Source organism: Mandrillus leucophaeus, unplaced genomic scaffold (genome assembly GCF_000951045.1).
Source record: "Mandrillus leucophaeus isolate KB7577 unplaced genomic scaffold, Mleu.le_1.0 Scaffold401, whole genome shotgun sequence".
In the NCBI taxonomy this organism is placed as follows: Eukaryota; Metazoa; Chordata; class Mammalia; order Primates; family Cercopithecidae; genus Mandrillus; species Mandrillus leucophaeus.
The window spans coordinates 643,629-660,039 of NW_012104266.1; the positions used below are offsets into that span (position 1 = coordinate 643,629).

General features: G+C 41.3%; 1 protein-coding gene across 2 annotated transcripts in view; it reads right to left on the reverse strand.

The window, feature by feature from the left end:
* Positions 1-3,343: 3,343 nt before the first annotated feature.
* TEX11 (testis expressed 11) overlaps positions 3,344-16,411 on the reverse strand; it is a 360,505-nt gene continuing 347,437 nt past the window's right edge. For both annotated transcript variants that reach the window (XM_011992031.1, XM_011992030.1), the window contains 2 exons: positions 4,236-4,400; positions 3,344-3,592 (listed from right to left, as the gene is read on the reverse strand). In XM_011992031.1, the coding sequence (XP_011847421.1) occupies positions 3,500-3,592; positions 4,236-4,400 (258 nt within the window). In that variant the 3' untranslated portion in view covers positions 3,344-3,499. The remainder of the gene's footprint in view (positions 3,593-4,235; positions 4,401-16,411) is intronic.

Genomic DNA, 16,411 nt, shown 5'->3' on the forward strand with positions numbered 1-16,411 from the left:
AAAAAAAAGTGTGTCAGGCACTGTGCTGGACCCTGGGATTATACAATAAGGAGGAAAACACACCATCTTCTCTCATGGAGCTTAAAGACTATTGAGGGAAATGGACATTAATCAAATTATTCCACAAACAAATGTATTTATTTGAAGCTGTGAATAATAAAACAATGCTGAGAGCATAGAGTAAGAGAACTTGACCTAATCAGGGAAAATTTTTCTGAGGCACTGACACATGAGCAGGCTTCTCAAAGATAAGTAGGAGTAAACTAAGGTGAAGGCAGGGAAGAGCAAACAGTGAGCCTGGTGAGTCAACAACATGAAGGGCCTGCTTCAATGCCATGTGGTTCCTTTCCCTTCTCCTTGGCACGGCTGGGGTCAGGGTCAGGGTCAGGGCCTGGTGGTGGGTTCGGCTAGAGACTCAGCTTGCTTGCTCTCTAGACTGGAGGCTCCCTTGATAAGTTGGCCAGAGTGTTCACTGGGGCTTGGGCCAAAGGGGCAGCCTGTTGGTCAGGTTGGTGAGGTTAGGGCTGGAGAGACAGACAAAATGACTAGAAGATTGGGATCATATAGAGAGAACGAGCCAATAAGTGAATATCGGAGGTTAATCAGCCAGGCTTCTCAATGTTGAAAGAGTTACAAATAGGGAAAGGGGAGAAAGCTAGAATAAATCCACTGGCGTTGGATTGAAAATGGAACTGTCAGCCAGGTGTGGTGGCTCACGCTTGTAATCCCAGCGCTTTGGGAGGCTGAGGTAGGTGAATCACTTGAGGTCAGGAGTTCGAGACCAGCCTGGTCAACATGGCGAAACCCCAGCTCTACTAAAAATACAAAAATTAGCCGGGCATGGTGGCACACTCCTGTAGTCTCAACTACTTGGGAGGCTGAGGCAGGAGAATCGCTTGAACCCGGGAGGCAGAGGTTGCAGTGAGCCGAGATAGTGCCATTGCACTCCAGCCTGGACAACAGAGCAAGATTCCATCCGAAAAAAAAAGAAAAGAAAATGGAGCTATCAGTATGAACTCATGATTTTATATCTATGCATGTATATGTATACATTCATCTATATGTATGTACACACACACATTTATGTCCCAGCTCTGTTCACTGAGAGGACCTAGAAATAATATCACCCCCGTAATAATGACTACACTTCTAGGACCAAGATCTTGGACACTAACTACCACTCTGTTATAAGGCGTCACGGCTCCTTGGAGAAATGACTGATTCCAGATCTGGCACAGGGAAAGTACAAGATAAGCTCTGGTGCATCTTTTTGTGCCACGAAATAAGGAAGTGCTGAAACAATGATGGGGACATGTCAAATGGGGGTAGGAGCCAGCCTTGGGCAGCAAAGTAGATAATGATAATGGCTTATAACCCATTTAATAAAATAGGTATCCATTAGTCTGTACTAAAATGCATTTTAAAAACCTGAATAAATGGGGGAGAAGAAAAACCTCTGCCTTACCAATGCCAGCTAATAAACGAACAGGGAATGATGGAAGCAGAAAAATCAACATTTAGCAACCATCACAGTACAAATGTTCAGGCAAGAATCACCAATGGATGCTAAAACTAGTGGTGAAAGTTTAATGAGGAACGTGGTATTTACTTAGTCTCAAACTATCTTCCACCAAGTACCTCATAATTAATTATTAACCACTAAGTACAAAATATTTATCAACTAAGTTTCCATTGGAGAGACCTGGCAGACACCTTCTTAACTTTAGTAACAGGGCAAATTGACATTGTGTGCTTGCTGGTATGACGCACTGAGAACACATCATTTTTCTGTGGTACGTGTACCCAAAACGCATAAACTGAAGCTAATCATTAGGAAACATCAGAACCACCTAAATTGAGGTGCACGGTACAAAGTAATAAGCCTGTACTCTTCAAAAATGTCAAGGTCATAACAGATAAGGAGAGATTGCGGAACCATTTCAGTTTTTTAGGAGATGGCAAAGACATGACAACTAAATACAACTTATAATCCTGAACTTAGGAAGGACTTTACTAGGATAATCAGTGACATTTGAATGGGGTCTGTGGATTAGACGGTAGAATTGAGTCATTGTCAATTTTCTAATTTTGATGGTTGTACTGTGGTTATGTAGGAGAGTATCCCAGTTTTTATGAAATACTCACTGAGGCATTAAGGGGAAATGGGGCAGGATGTCTGCAAATTAATCTCAACTGGTTCAGAAAGAAACTGAGAGAGTGACAGGAAGGCAATGTGGTAAAAAATAAATAGGGAAGCTGGATAAAGGGTGTATATCATTTGTGCTTGGTTGCAACTTTTTTTAAGTCTGAAACTATGTCAAAATCAAAAGTTTGAAAGTGTTAATACAAATCAACTGGGGGAAAAGGCAGTGTAATCTTATGGTACACTAATGCCCGTCTACCCAGGAAGAGGCTGCTCAGCTGTATTGGTCAGACCTCACTGCAACATGGGGCTTGGCTTTTGGAAGGTGAGGTGACCAGATCACAGGAGGAACAACTAAGGCGTCTGAGGATGTTTACCCCAAAGGAGAAAGAGCCTGGAGGACTGAGATGAGCCTGGCTTCTGTCTTCAGGGGCATCTCCAAGAGGCATCTGTGACACAGGAAGCAGATTTGTTACAGGGAGACAGGTTTCTGCTTAGTATGAGGTGGGGCGTTTTAACCATTAGAGAGCAAAACAGGTGGGTTCAGCTATCTCAGGATTTCCCTGTCATGGGATAAGTTCCTTTTTTTTTTTTGAGATGGAGTCTTGCTCTGTCACCCAGTCTGGAGTACAATGGCTCGATCTCAGCTCACTGCAACCTCTGCCTTCTGGGTTCAAACGATTCTCCTGCCTCAGACTCCCAAGCAGCTGGGACTAAAGGCACGTGCCACCATGCCTGGCTAATTTTTTTTTTTTTTTTTGGTATTTTTAGTAGAGATGGAGTTTTGCCATATTGGCCAGGCTGGTCTTGAACTCCCGGCCTCAAGTGATCTGCCCACCTCAGCCTCCCAAAGTGCTAGAATTATAGGCAAGAGCCACTACGCCCGGCCTGGGATAAGTTCTGTTAGAAACTGGGCAGCTGATTCTCAAGGATGTCAGAGAGATTTCACGAACCAGATAAATGCTGGCCTTGGTGACCACTAAGGTCCTTCCAAATAAGAGTCTGGGATTCTTTGTTATCTTCAGAGATTGGGAATTTGAGCACTTTGGGAATAAAATGTGATCTGTGTTGAACTGGGATGAACATTCTCTTTTGTTCACATGGGGCATAAACCATCTTGCTCTCACATGGTCTGTTTCAATATCATCCTTAGCACTTTGGAAAATTTGTTTGTCCCCCAGAAATGAGCTGGTCACCAAGGTAAATTCAACATGCTTTTATTTTAGAAAGTTTATTCAACAACATGAAAACAGGGTCTGAGGAAACAGAAACAAAAGCTCAAGAGAAACTCTGGCAAAAATTTAAACAGTCAGCATCTCAGGACAACGTATCTTCTTCATGTGGCCGTGAGCTTGCCTAATCTGACTTGCTCCAGTAGCCATGTTCATGAAAAACTGGGCCCTGGTTGTTACTCAGTGCTTCCACAAGCTGACTATACAGCATATTCATCTGGGAAAGAGAACAACAAATTTCTTGAAGGGAAAAGGAAACATGGGAAAGCTTCCCAGACCCATGGTGAAGGCATGAAAGTCTAACTGTTACCTTTGGAGATCTGAAGCATCTCAGATTTGGGGAGAAAATACAGTCCTCTCTTGAGGAAAAGGAATCCCCTATTATAAGGGAGAAGATACTTAACTATAAAATATCCTTTGCTTTTATTTGGTAACAAGGCTTTTTCTCCACCAAACCTCTCCTGGTTAGCCAATGGCCCAGAACTCTGTAATTGAGAATAGTTCCTGGAGAAGATGCCTTTTTCAACAGTTATTGCTTTGAGCAGAGGCCAGTCCTTTCCCACATGCACTAGCACTGACAGTGATGCATCTTTCCAGAGCTCACTCTTGGCATTCCTCTTAATTAGATTCTATTTGCTATCCTTAAGTTTCCCCCTGTTCTCTGTCCTTCTTGGTTTTTGCTCTAAGGAATTACTGTTTATGGTCTCCTAATTCTTGAGGTTATGTGGAACCACTGAGAGGAACAATGAGCAAGATCCTTTCCTAGCCAAGGAGGATGGGGTTGAGTCCTTGTGGAGAGCCCAGCCATAACCTCTTGCCCCCTAGGGCACGTCATCTGCCCTAGCCCTCTCCCTCCTCACCTGAGTTTCATAGCTTTCCTTGAAGGAGGTAAGGTGGTCAAGGAAACGCAAGGCCAGGCCACACCACTTTTCAGTAGATACATACTTGCTCCTGCTAAACATAAGTATTCCAGTATTCCAGGACTTGACCATCAGCCAGAGAATCTCCATTTCTGGGTAGTCTTTCTGAAATCCAAGAACAGAAATTTTGCAGTGATTACTGTCACAGTTCATTGTGGCACTACCTGTATCCATGCCATGTCCCTCTATTACTAAACAAACAGTGGGCATTGAGGAAGGTCTGTGCTCCTGGAAAGTGTAGGAGGAGAGCACTTTGAAGGTTTGTCAGCTGTAGAATGTTCCATAGCAAGATCTCATGAAGAAACATAAACCGAGGCCCTCTTTGACTGAAGGAAAGAATTAGAAAGATTCCTAATCTCCCTGAAGCAGGAGAAAAACCTGTATACTGTTTGGGGCTTCCCTTGATTCTGTCTTCAGTCAATTATCTCCCTAATACCTACCTCTACTTTTTGGAGAAGGTTGTCAAGAAGCAGTCGTATTGAATTTCTTAATTTCTGTCACCAGAATTAGTCCACATTTGGAGTAGAAATTATATTCATCTTCAGAGTTAACAATATCTACCTAGCTATGAACACAGCACACATTTCTAAGATGTTCCCTTAGCCTTATCAGTGGTCTTTAACACGACTAATCACAAGATTATATTTGCTTCTTCACAACACTTTGCAATAGTGAAAAGTATTAGTCTAAGAAGCTACTTTCTTGGTTCTTGCATAGGAGATGGAACACAAAGAAAGCATTCATGTTAAAGCCCCAGAAGGGAGAAATGTGATAGGAGACACATTAGGCAGCAGCTTTTTGAGAGTGTCAAGAATGCTGTCTCAGCTGCCATCCTTTCATTCATTTGGATCCAAAAAGAAATTCCTATACATAAATCACTGTGATAATGAGGGCACTAAGAGGGAAAAGACAAAACTTTTATCCTAAAGGTTGCGCAATGCTTTTGGGGACACGAGGCATCCACATGTAAAGACGACTTCACAAGGTATGTGATTAAGAGACACAAACATTAGGTGCTCCCATTCAGTTAAAGAAATGAGCACTGGGATATCACAGTCAGAGGCGGTCTAGTCTGTGCTTGAAACACTACCCCTCATCCTTGTCCAGTTCGTAGACTTATACTTTTTCTTCAAATTCACAAGCAAAGTTAGTTGTCTGTTTCCACAGCGAGCTGTCCATTCCTCTAATATAACTTACATCATATTGTTTTGAAATGCTATATATTTATCTCCTCCAGACTATTGAGTTTCTTGAAGTACAGGGAATTTTTCTTGTGCAGTTTTGTCTCTTTAGAGTCCAGCATTGTGCCTGGCACATAAGAGAGGCACAACAGATGTTTGCTGAATGAATGAATGAACAAATGAATCAAATCCAGTCAGATGCCACCTCCTCAGTGAGGATTTCCCTGGCTCTCCTCAATTTCTTGCTCAAACCTCTTTGCCCCTCTGGCACTTTGTTCACAGCATCCATAATAGTACTTTGAACACTGTACTGCCTGTCTCCCCCACTAGGCAAGGAGCCCCTTGAAGGTAAAATGACATTTGCTTTTGTATATCCACAGCTTGGCACAGTGTCTGATGCAGGGTATGAGTGTTGTGATTTTAATGTTATGAATGAAAAAAAGACTTAAACAAACAAACAAACATGATCTTAGGGTAGATGAGTAGGATTTACATATACAGACACTATATGAAATGTCCAGAATAGGCAAAGCCATAGAGACAGAAAGGAGATTCATGGTTGCCAGGGGCTGGGGAAGGGAGGTATGGGGAAGGACTGCTAATGGGTATAGAGTTTCTTTTGGGGATGATGAAAATGTTCTAGAATTAGATAATGGTGATGGTTGCACAATCTTGTGAATATACTATAACTCACTGAACTGTATACCTTAATGTGAGTTTTATGATATATGAACCAAATCTCAATTAAAAAGAAAAATATAGATATTCAGAGAAAGAGAAGGGCATTCCATGTGGGTAGAACAGAATAAATGTGGACTTGGATTGTACCTGAGAACAAGCATGTCTTAGGAAGACCAAGAGTTGTTTGGCCTAAGCAGATGATTTATGTAGAGGTGTTAATGGGAAATAAGACTGGAAATGTAGGATGGGGCTTCCTAAGCCTTTCCTCAATGTTCTTCCTCAGAACACTAGTGTCATGAGAAATGTTAACAGATGGTCTATGAAAATAGAGTTCTTTAGTCAAATACATTTTGGAAATGCCGCATTCTATATATCACCGTTTTGGGGCATTATAATGCACATTAGTTCACTGAAAGTTTAAGGAAGTTTTACAGTAAAGAAACCACGGAACTTTGTCTAATCCAGGGCATGTGGAACGTTTGCTAACACCTTGTGGGCTGGAGTGTTAAGGGTTTTTGCATTACAGGCTTCAGATTTTGAAATTTATCCTGATGGCAATGGGAAGGCACTGAAACTTTTTGAGAAAGAGAGTGATATGATGCAAGTGTAGTTTTAATAAGCTAGAAATGCCAGTAGTTTTAATAAGATAGAAATGCCAGTGGTGTTTAGAACAGACCTCCGTGTGGGAAAACAGACAGGGAGACTTGTTTAAAGGGAGTTGTGGCTGGGTGCGGTGGCTCACGCCTGTAATCCCAGCACTTTGGGAGGCCAAGGAGGGCGGGCCACCTGAGGTCAGGAGTTCAAGACCAGCCTGACCAACATGGAGAAACCCCGTCTCTACTAAAAATACAGAATTAGCCAGGCATGGTGGCGCATGCCTGTAATCCCAGCTACTCGGGAAGCTGAGGCAGAAGAATCGCTTGAACCCAGGAGGTGGAGGTTGTGGTGAGCTGAGATCATGCCAGTGCACTCCAGCCTGTGCAACAAGAGCGAAACTCCAAACTCCGTCTCAAAAAATAAAATAGAGGCCAGGTGTGGTGGCTTGTGCCTGTAATCCCAGCACTTTGGGAGGCCGAGACAGGCAGATCACGAGGTCAGGAGATCGAGACCATCCTGGCCAACATGGTGAAACCCCATCTCTACTAAAAATACAAAAATTAGCTGGGTGTGGTGGCACGTACCTGTAGTCTCAGCTACTCGGGAGGCTGAGGCAGGAGAATCGCTTGAACCCGGGAAGCAGAGGTTGCAGTGAGCTGAGATCGCACCACTGCACTCCAGCCTGGTGACAGAGCGAGACTCCGTCTCAAAAAAAAACAAACAAACAAACAAAAAAAAAAACAAACAAAAAAAAAAACAAGAACACCTTGGTTGCTGGGCAAAGAAAGGAAGGAAGGAAGCAAGAGTAGACGCGAGACCAGTTAAAAGGTTCCTGAGATCACTAAAGTAGCTGAGATAAAAGGTGATAACTTGAATTAGGTTATTGATGGTGGAAGAGAGGAGGAAGTAGGTGAATTTGAGAGATATTTGGGAGGTCAAATTGATAGTACTTGGTGATAGATTAGAAGTGGGAGTGAGGGAGGTGCTGAGGATGACTCCTAGATGCCTGGCTTGGGCAACCAGAAGAATGATGGTGTCATTCAATGAGTTAGGGAACATGGGAGTTTTATTTTAATTTGCATTAGTTGCACTCATGCCCAGCATTGCTTATGAAAATCATTAATCCTCAATAAAGAAATGCATCCACACAGCTACTGACCCCAAAGCCACATGGACTTGCCTACATGTAATACAAATCAATGCCAGCAAACTGAGGTGCTTGCTCTGATGGTTTTTGGGGCCTCATATTTGAAACCAGTTTTCTCTGTCCTTAACATCTTAATACATATGGCAGCCATGTAGATCTCTAACTGAATTGTAGGTATTCTGGAGCACAAATGCCTCTCCTTTTAGGCTCTCCATAGATTCCCAAAGTAAATAGTATGTGCATCAGTTTTATTAGGATACAATTAAAAAAAAAAACATAGTTTACCTAAAGTGCACAATGCAGTGGTTTTTAGTATATTCACAGTATTCACAGAGTTCTGCCACCATCACCACAACCAATTATGGAATATTTTCATCCCTCCAAAAAGAAAGCCCACGCCCATTGGCTCCACATTCCCCCCGCCCCGTGGCCAATAATGAAGGCCAGGGAAAAGAGACCATCATATTTGCCTGGAAGGTGGTAGTTTGTGGTCTTGTAAAGTGTGGCTGACAGTGCAGAATGTGAGGGAAAGAATGGCTCAAGATGAGGACAGATAGGTTAGCAGGACTTTGTATACCACATTCAGGATTTTGGTCTTTAAGAGCAATGGGAAACTACTAAAGAGGATTTCAAAAGGTCATGCATACTCAAAAATGTAAAAGATTGGCCGGGCATGGTGGCTCACACCTGTAATCCCAGGACTTTGGGAGGCCGAGGTGGGCGGATCATGAGGTCAAGAGATCGAGACCATCCTGGCCAACATGGTGAAACCCCATCTCTACTAAAAATACAAAAATTAGCTGGGTGTGGTGGCACGTACCTGTAGTCTCAGCTACTCGGGAGGCTGAGGCAGGAGAATCGCTTGAACCCGGGAAGCAGAGGTTGCAGTGAGCTGAGATCGCACCACTGCACTCCAGCCTGGTGACAGCGCGAGACTCCGTCTCAAAAAAAAACAAACAAACAAACAAAAAAAAAAACAAACAAAAAAAAAAACAAGAACACCTTGGTTGCTGGGCAAAGAAAGGAAGGAAGGAAGCAAGAGTAGACGCGAGACCAGTTAAAAGGTTCCTGAGATCACTAAAGTAGCTGAGATAAAAGGTGATAACTTGAATTAGGTTATTGATGGTGGAAGAGAGGAGGAAGTAGGTGAATTTGAGAGATATTTGGGAGGTCAAATTGATAGTACTTGGTGATAGATTAGAAGTGGGAGTGAGGGAGGTGCTGAGGATGACTCCTAGATGCCTGGCTTGGGCAACCAGAAGAATGATGGTGTCATTCAATGAGTTAGGGAACATGGGAGTTTTATTTTAATTTGCATTAGTTGCACTCATGCCCAGCATTGCTTATGAAAATCATTAATCCTCAATAAAGAAATGCATCCACACAGCTACTGACCCCAAAGCCACATGGACTTGCCTACATGTAATACAAATCAATGCCAGCAAACTGAGGTGCTTGCTCTGATGGTTTTTGGGGCCTCATATTTGAAACCAGTTTTCTCTGTCCTTAACATCTTAATACATATGGCAGCCATGTAGATCTCTAACTGAATTGTAGGTATTCTGGAGCACAAATGCCTCTCCTTTTAGGCTCTCCATAGATTCCCAAAGTAAATAGTATGTGCATCAGTTTTATTAGGATACAATTAAAAAAAAAAACATAGTTTACCTAAAGTGCACAATGCAGTGGTTTTTAGTATATTCACAGTATTCACAGAGTTCTGCCACCATCACCACAACCAATTATGGAATATTTTCATCCCTCCAAAAAGAAAGCCCACGCCCATTGGCTCCACATTCCCCCCGCCCCCAGCCAATATCCTTCCATTTCCTCTCAACCTCCTCCCCTACCCCACTAAGCCCTGGGCAACCACTACTCTCATTTCTGTCTCTTATAGATTGACCTTTTCTGGACATTTAAGATAAATGGGGCCAGGCAGTATGTGGGCCCTTGTGACTGACATCTTTCACTTACCATGTTTTCAAGGTTTATCCATGTTATAGCATGTGTCAATACTTCATTCCTTTTAATGGCCAAATAATATTCCATTGAATGGAAATATCACATTTTGTTTACCCATTCATTGGCTAACAGACATTTGGGTTGTTTCCATTTTGGGCTATATGAATAACTTTGCTATGAACATTTGCTATGAGTCTTTGGACACATGTTTTCATTTCTCTTAGGTATACACCTACCAGTGGAATTTCTGGGTCATAGGGTAACTATGTTTAACCTTCTGGGAAGCTGCCAGATGTTTTCAAAGCTAGAACAATATGAACAATAAAATAAAGTAATATTGTATTACATATGTATAAAATACATATCTGCCTGGGTGTGGTGGCTCACGCGTATAATCCCAGCACTTTGGAAGGCCAAGGAGGGTGAGTTGCTTGAGCTCAGAAGGTTGAGATTAGCCTAGGAGACATGGCGAAACCACATCTCTACCAAACATACAAAATATTAGCTGGGTGTAGTGGCATGCGCTTGTAGTTTTAGCTACTTGGGAGGCTGAGGTGGGAGGATCTCTTGAGCCCAGGAGGTCAAGGCTACAGTGAGCCATCATCATGCCATTGCACTCCAGCCTGGGTGACAGAGTGAAACTCCATTTCAAAAAAAGCCCACAAAACTTAATGTGTGTGTGTGTGTGTGTGTGTTTTTCATAGAGACAGAGTGTAACTTTGTTGCCCAGGCTGGTCTCAAACTTCTGGCTTCAAGTGAACCTCCCACTTCGGCCTCCCAAACTGCTGGGATTACATGCATGAGCCACTGCACCAGGCCTAAAATGTTTTGTGGTATCTTGTGTTATTATTAATTCATGTAACCAAATCTATTTGTTTCCTGTACAGCTTCTGAGTGGGTCCTCTCCATTCCATGATTTTAAAACATGCTTTCCTCTGTTTTTTCCTAATGCTTTTATAGCTTTGATTTTATATTTAGCTCTTTATCTGGATTTTCTTTATTTCTTCCTTTTGGACTTTATTTTTTTGCATGGTATAAGGCAAAAAAAAAAAAAATACTACCACTTATATAGTACTTACTATGTGCTGCTATAAGTACTTTATATATATTACGTTATTTAACACTAATAATACTGTAAGGTAGGCACTTTTTTTTAAGCTTTTATTTATTTATTTATTTTTCATAGAGACAAGGTCTCGCTATGTTGGCAGGGCTGGTCTCGAATTCCTGGCCTCAAGCGATACTCCCGCCTTCGCCTCCCAAAGTACTGAGATTATTATTATATTTATTTTACAGATGAGGATACAGAGGTATAAAGAATTAATTAATAAGACCAAAGTCATACAGCTAATAAATGGTGTAGCCAGAATTTATTTGAACTGGCTATGTGGCTCCAAAGTCTCTTCTCTTAACCACTATGCTATAATGCCCCTCAGTTTAAAAATAAGGATGTAACTTTGTTTTTTAAATTGTCCCAATACCATTTTACCAATTGTTCCCTCAGTGATGTCATATACCTCCTCTATTGCATACAAAATTCTCATAGATATGTGGATCTCCTTCTGGGCTCGGTCCTGTTCTATTAATCTATTTGTAGATTTTGGCACTAATGCCATACTTTTAAAATTAATATCATTTTATAGTTTTAAAAGTATTTGATAAGGTAAGTCCTTCCTTGTTCTTTCACAAAAAATGTTTTGGTTCATTTTCTTTTAGGGAAGAATTTTAGAATCACCTTATCAAGTTTCATTAAAAATCTTATTGAGATTTTAATTTTGACTGAATTTATTGCATCGAATTTAGGGAAACTGACTTCATACTGTTAAGGCTTTGCTGTCCAAGAACATGGTATATATTTCCATTTGTTTGTGACTTATGCATTCTTGAAAGCAGAATGGAACAATCTGTAGACAGAGAGTAAAAATGATAGGCAGTAAAATGCCTTAGGAAGTAGAAGGGGATTGAACTGACAGTGCAAGGTTGAGAAAATTTCTTTTGAAAAAAGAGGAAAGGTGAGTAGATAGGTACAGTGGTAGAATGTTATGGTTGAGACCTGGGCCAATGAGGGATCTCATATGTGATGCCCTTGATCTTCTCAACTGGAATGATATGATGAGATCATCTAATGGGGAATGAGGTAGGTTTAAGTTTTTATGAGGTTAGAAAAGGTTTGAAGCAGCCACTTTGAGTTTGCCAAAAAGTTGACAGGAATAAAAGTATTTCTGAGCAGCAATGAGAACCCATTGAAAGCGTAACAGAATGAATCTGTACTGGGCCAGATCTAGGTGGTTCTGTAACTTTCTTTAGTGCTTCTGCTGCTCAAGATCAGGAGCAGAAGAACTGATGGTGGCAAGGTATCAGGTTTGAGAAAAAATGAAACGGCAGGAATAATCAGAAGAAGAGAGAAAGAGAGAAGGAAGGGAAGGAAGGCAGGCAGGGAGGAAGGGAAGGAGGGAGGGAAGAAGGAAGGAAGCAAAGAAAGAAATAAAGAAAAGAGAAAGAAAAGAAAGAGAAAAAGAAAAAAAGGTAGTTAGACTGGACTATAATAGAGTGGGAAAAGACGAGTGATTTGAAGTTCAAGTGAGAACAGAGAATAGATATGGGGGAGTAAAGGGAGATTATACTCAATAGAAAAGTGTTGTGTTAGCTACCAATCTTGAAGGTGGAGCAGTGCCACAGTGGGTGGCTTACATGGGATGTAGACAGTGGCTAAAGGGTAAAAAACAGAAACGGTGAAGTGTAAGAATTGCTAACATGGATGCCAAAGTCACTTAGGATAAAAAATAACAATGAAGTTATCAAGGAAGGAAAAGGTGGGTCCAGGACATGACAACATTGGTGATTAAGAGATATAGCTTTTAAGTGAAGAGAAGCCATAGGAAGCTGGTATATAAATAGTACAAAGTACCACCATAGAGCAAAGTTCCAGGTAATTTAGTCCCTTCTGCTGAGAAAAAGGGAGTTGGAAAAGATGAGACCTCCATAAAAATTGGTAGTGAGAGACACGTTTTCTTCAGGGAAGATTCTGCTTTGTTCTAAGAAGAAGGGAGAGAAGGAGGTGAAGGTTGATGATAAAGAGAATATTGAGTAGTGCCTGGGAAAAACTCTGTCTTGTTTTTGGGGTTGAATGAGGTTATGGATAGATAGCCTTAAGGGTCTAGGTAAGGATTTGGGAAATACAGAGTTGTTAAAAGATTTGAGGGAAAGGGAGTGATAGAGCAAAGGTTGCATTTTAGGGAGATATATTTGATAGGGATGCACAGGAGAAAATGGAGAAGAGAAGGAAGAGTCAGAGACCAATTAGGAAACTACAAAGCTGTAGGAGAGACACAGTATCAAAGCCTGACTCAAAGATGCCTTTGTATGAACCTCAATTCCAGTCTCAGGGAGACGTGAGGCTTGGAAGGAGGAAGATTTAGATGAAAGAAGGCTGGATGCAGGGGCTCACACCTGTAATCCCAGCACTTTGAGAAGACATGGCAGGAGGATTGCTTGAGCCCAGGAATTTGAGACCAGCCTGGGCAACACAGCAAGACTTCCTCTCAATTAAAAAAATTTTATTAAAAAATAGATGAAAGAAAACCCAAGGACCATTGTCCTATGAAGAAAGAACACGGGGTGCAATTTTTAGCTTTGCCATTATATAGTGGTATGACTTTGTGTCAGATATTTAACCTTTCAATGCCTCAGTTTGCAAAATAATGAGCTTAAATTAGGTAACTGCAAAGATCGTTAGTTTCCAGTTCTAAATTTTCTCAGTCATTGAATGAAGCTTTACCTTATACTTCCTTTAGATTCCAATTGCCTAATCTATGAACTTATATAAGATTGGTAGAAGTAGGAACTGAGATGAAATTGAACTAGTAGAAGGCCAAACAAGAGACAAAGGTATTGATAACCGACCTTCTCCAACTTTAATGTGCATACAAGTCCCTTGGAAATATTGTTTGTTTGTTTGTTTGTTTGTTTGTTTTGGAGATGGAGTCTTACTCTGTTGTCCAAGCTGGAGTGCAGTGGTGTGATTTTGGCTCACTGCAACCTCCACCTCCTGGGTTCAAGCGATTCTTCTGCCTCAGCCTCCCAAGTAGCTGGGATTACAGGTGCCTACCACCACACCTGGCTGATTTTTGTAATTTTAGTAGAGACGGGGTTTCACCATAATGGCCAGGCTGGTTTCAAACTCTGACCTCAAGTAATCCATCCGCCTCGGCCTCCCAAAGTGCTAGGATTACAGGCGTGAGCCACCGTGCCTGGCCGAAAATATAGTTAAAATGCAGACTGATTCAGTAGGTCTGGGGCCTAAGATTCCATACTTCTAACAAGCTCCTAGGGGATGCTGATCACGCTTTGCGAAGCAAACTCTTAGAGAATGTAGCTCAGTAGTTTGAATCACCTTAGCTTCCTTTGTAAAAGGAAAGAGTCTGTGTTCTTCTGGGCTTCTTGGTTACAAAACGCCTTTGTGACTCTATGACTCTGACATCAGCTGTGAGGATTAGGTTTGTCTCTTCTCTTTAAGTGTAGATTTCCCTCCACCATTATTTAAGCTTTTGTATATTCTTAAAAATGAACCAAGAAATTTCCACTTCCATGAGATGGAATAGATGTACTTATCCCTATTCTTCCTGCTAAATAGAACTCCTGAACATTATACATAAAACAAACATAAGAAACCTCTGAAAGGTGTAGAGAAAGGGAAGACCTTGGAGCCAAGGATTGGCATAGTGGTAAGTTCTCTGGGTTTTCTTTTTGCTTCATATACCCCAAACTTGGTGCTAGAGATGCCAACAGACATAGACCAAAAAAGAAAAAGAAAAAACTAAAAAAGCCCCAAGAAAAGTCTGCTGTCTCTAGCCAAGGGACTGGTAGTAAAAAGGAGTCCTCTACCTTGAGTATCAATGACGGAGGCCAAGTTAGAAACTTAGGCTCGTTTCTACCTCTACCTGGAAGTAACAAGGCTGGGCCCACTCCCTTGCTAAAGCAGGTCAGAGAAACCAAGTTAAAACAGAAGGTTTAAATGAGATCCAGAGTCTCAGAACAAAATATGAAATTGTTCAGGTTTAACAAATTTACTCATTATACTAATAACCAGGAAGATCTCAAATAATGAAAAAGACAATGAATTGACGCCAACACTGATATGACAGAAATGTTACAATACCCGACAAAGATCTTTTTTCTATGACTTAAAAAAATGGGGTAAAATACATATAGCACAAAATTTAACCACCTTAACGATTTTAAGTGAACAGTTCAGTGGCATTAAGTACATTCACATTGTTGTGCCACCTTCACTACCATCCATCTCCAGAACCAGTTTCATCTTGCAAAGCTAAAGGTCTGTGCCTATTATATAATAACCCCAGTCCTTGGCGACCACCACTTTACTTTCTTTTTTTTCCAATTGTTTATTAAATAATTTTTTTTATTATGGAGATAATTAAATGACATGTTTGTTGTCTGAAAGAGATAGATACTTTTGCTTGTTTATGGAGATATAAAATGTAAATGCCTTACTATTTTATTCCCTTCCATAAACACTGAGTTTGAGTAATTTTGCTGGATTCTTCAAACACTGAGTATTCAGTATTCAGTATTCATGTAAAACTGAGTGAACAACCCTGACTGGCAAATAGAAGCCCAAGCCCAGTGACTCTAAGCTAAGGCCAATCTTGAGCCTGCAAGAAGAGGCCAATGAACACCCAGTCAGCTCTTCCTGGGGAGCCTCCCCTGCAGGTGTCCATCTCTATGAATTTGACCACTCTGGGTACTTCATATAAATAGAAGGATATGATATTTGTCCTTTTGTGACAAACAACGACTTGATGAATCTCTAGAGAATTATGCTAAGTGAAAAGAACCAATCTTGGTCAGGTGTGGTGGCTCACACCTATAATCCCAGCACTTTGGGAGGCCAAGGAGGGAGGATTGCTTAGTCCAGGAGTCTGAGATCATCTTGGGCAACATAGTGAGACCCCCATCTCTACAAAAAAAAATTAAAAAATTAGCTGGGCGTGGTGGTGCATGCCTGTGGTCCCAGCTACTCAGGGAGTTAAGGTGGGAGGATCGCTTAAGCCTGGGGGGCTGAGGCTGAGCTATGATGAGCTTCACGTGCACAGTGACAGAGCAAGACCCTGTCTCAAAAAAAGCCAATCTCAAAAAGTTATGTACTATATGATTCCAAATCTCAAAAGCTATATACTGTTTGATCACATTTATATGACATGCTTGAAATGACAAAATTATAGAAATTGGTAATAGATTTGTGGTTGCCAGGGTTTAAGGAGGAGCTGCGAGTGGGAGAGAAGAGTGTGAGGGCTATACAAAGGAAACATGAGGAATACTTGTGGTGACAGAAATGCAATGCTCTATGTCTTGATTGTGATAATGCCAATATCTTGATTGTGATATTGTACTCTAGTTTTGTTATTGTTGGGGGAACTGGGTAAAGAGTACGTGAGCACTTTGGAAGGCCAAGGTGAGCAGATCACTTGAGGCCAGAAGTTCGAGACCAGCCTGGCCAACACGTCTCTACTAAAAATACAAAAAAA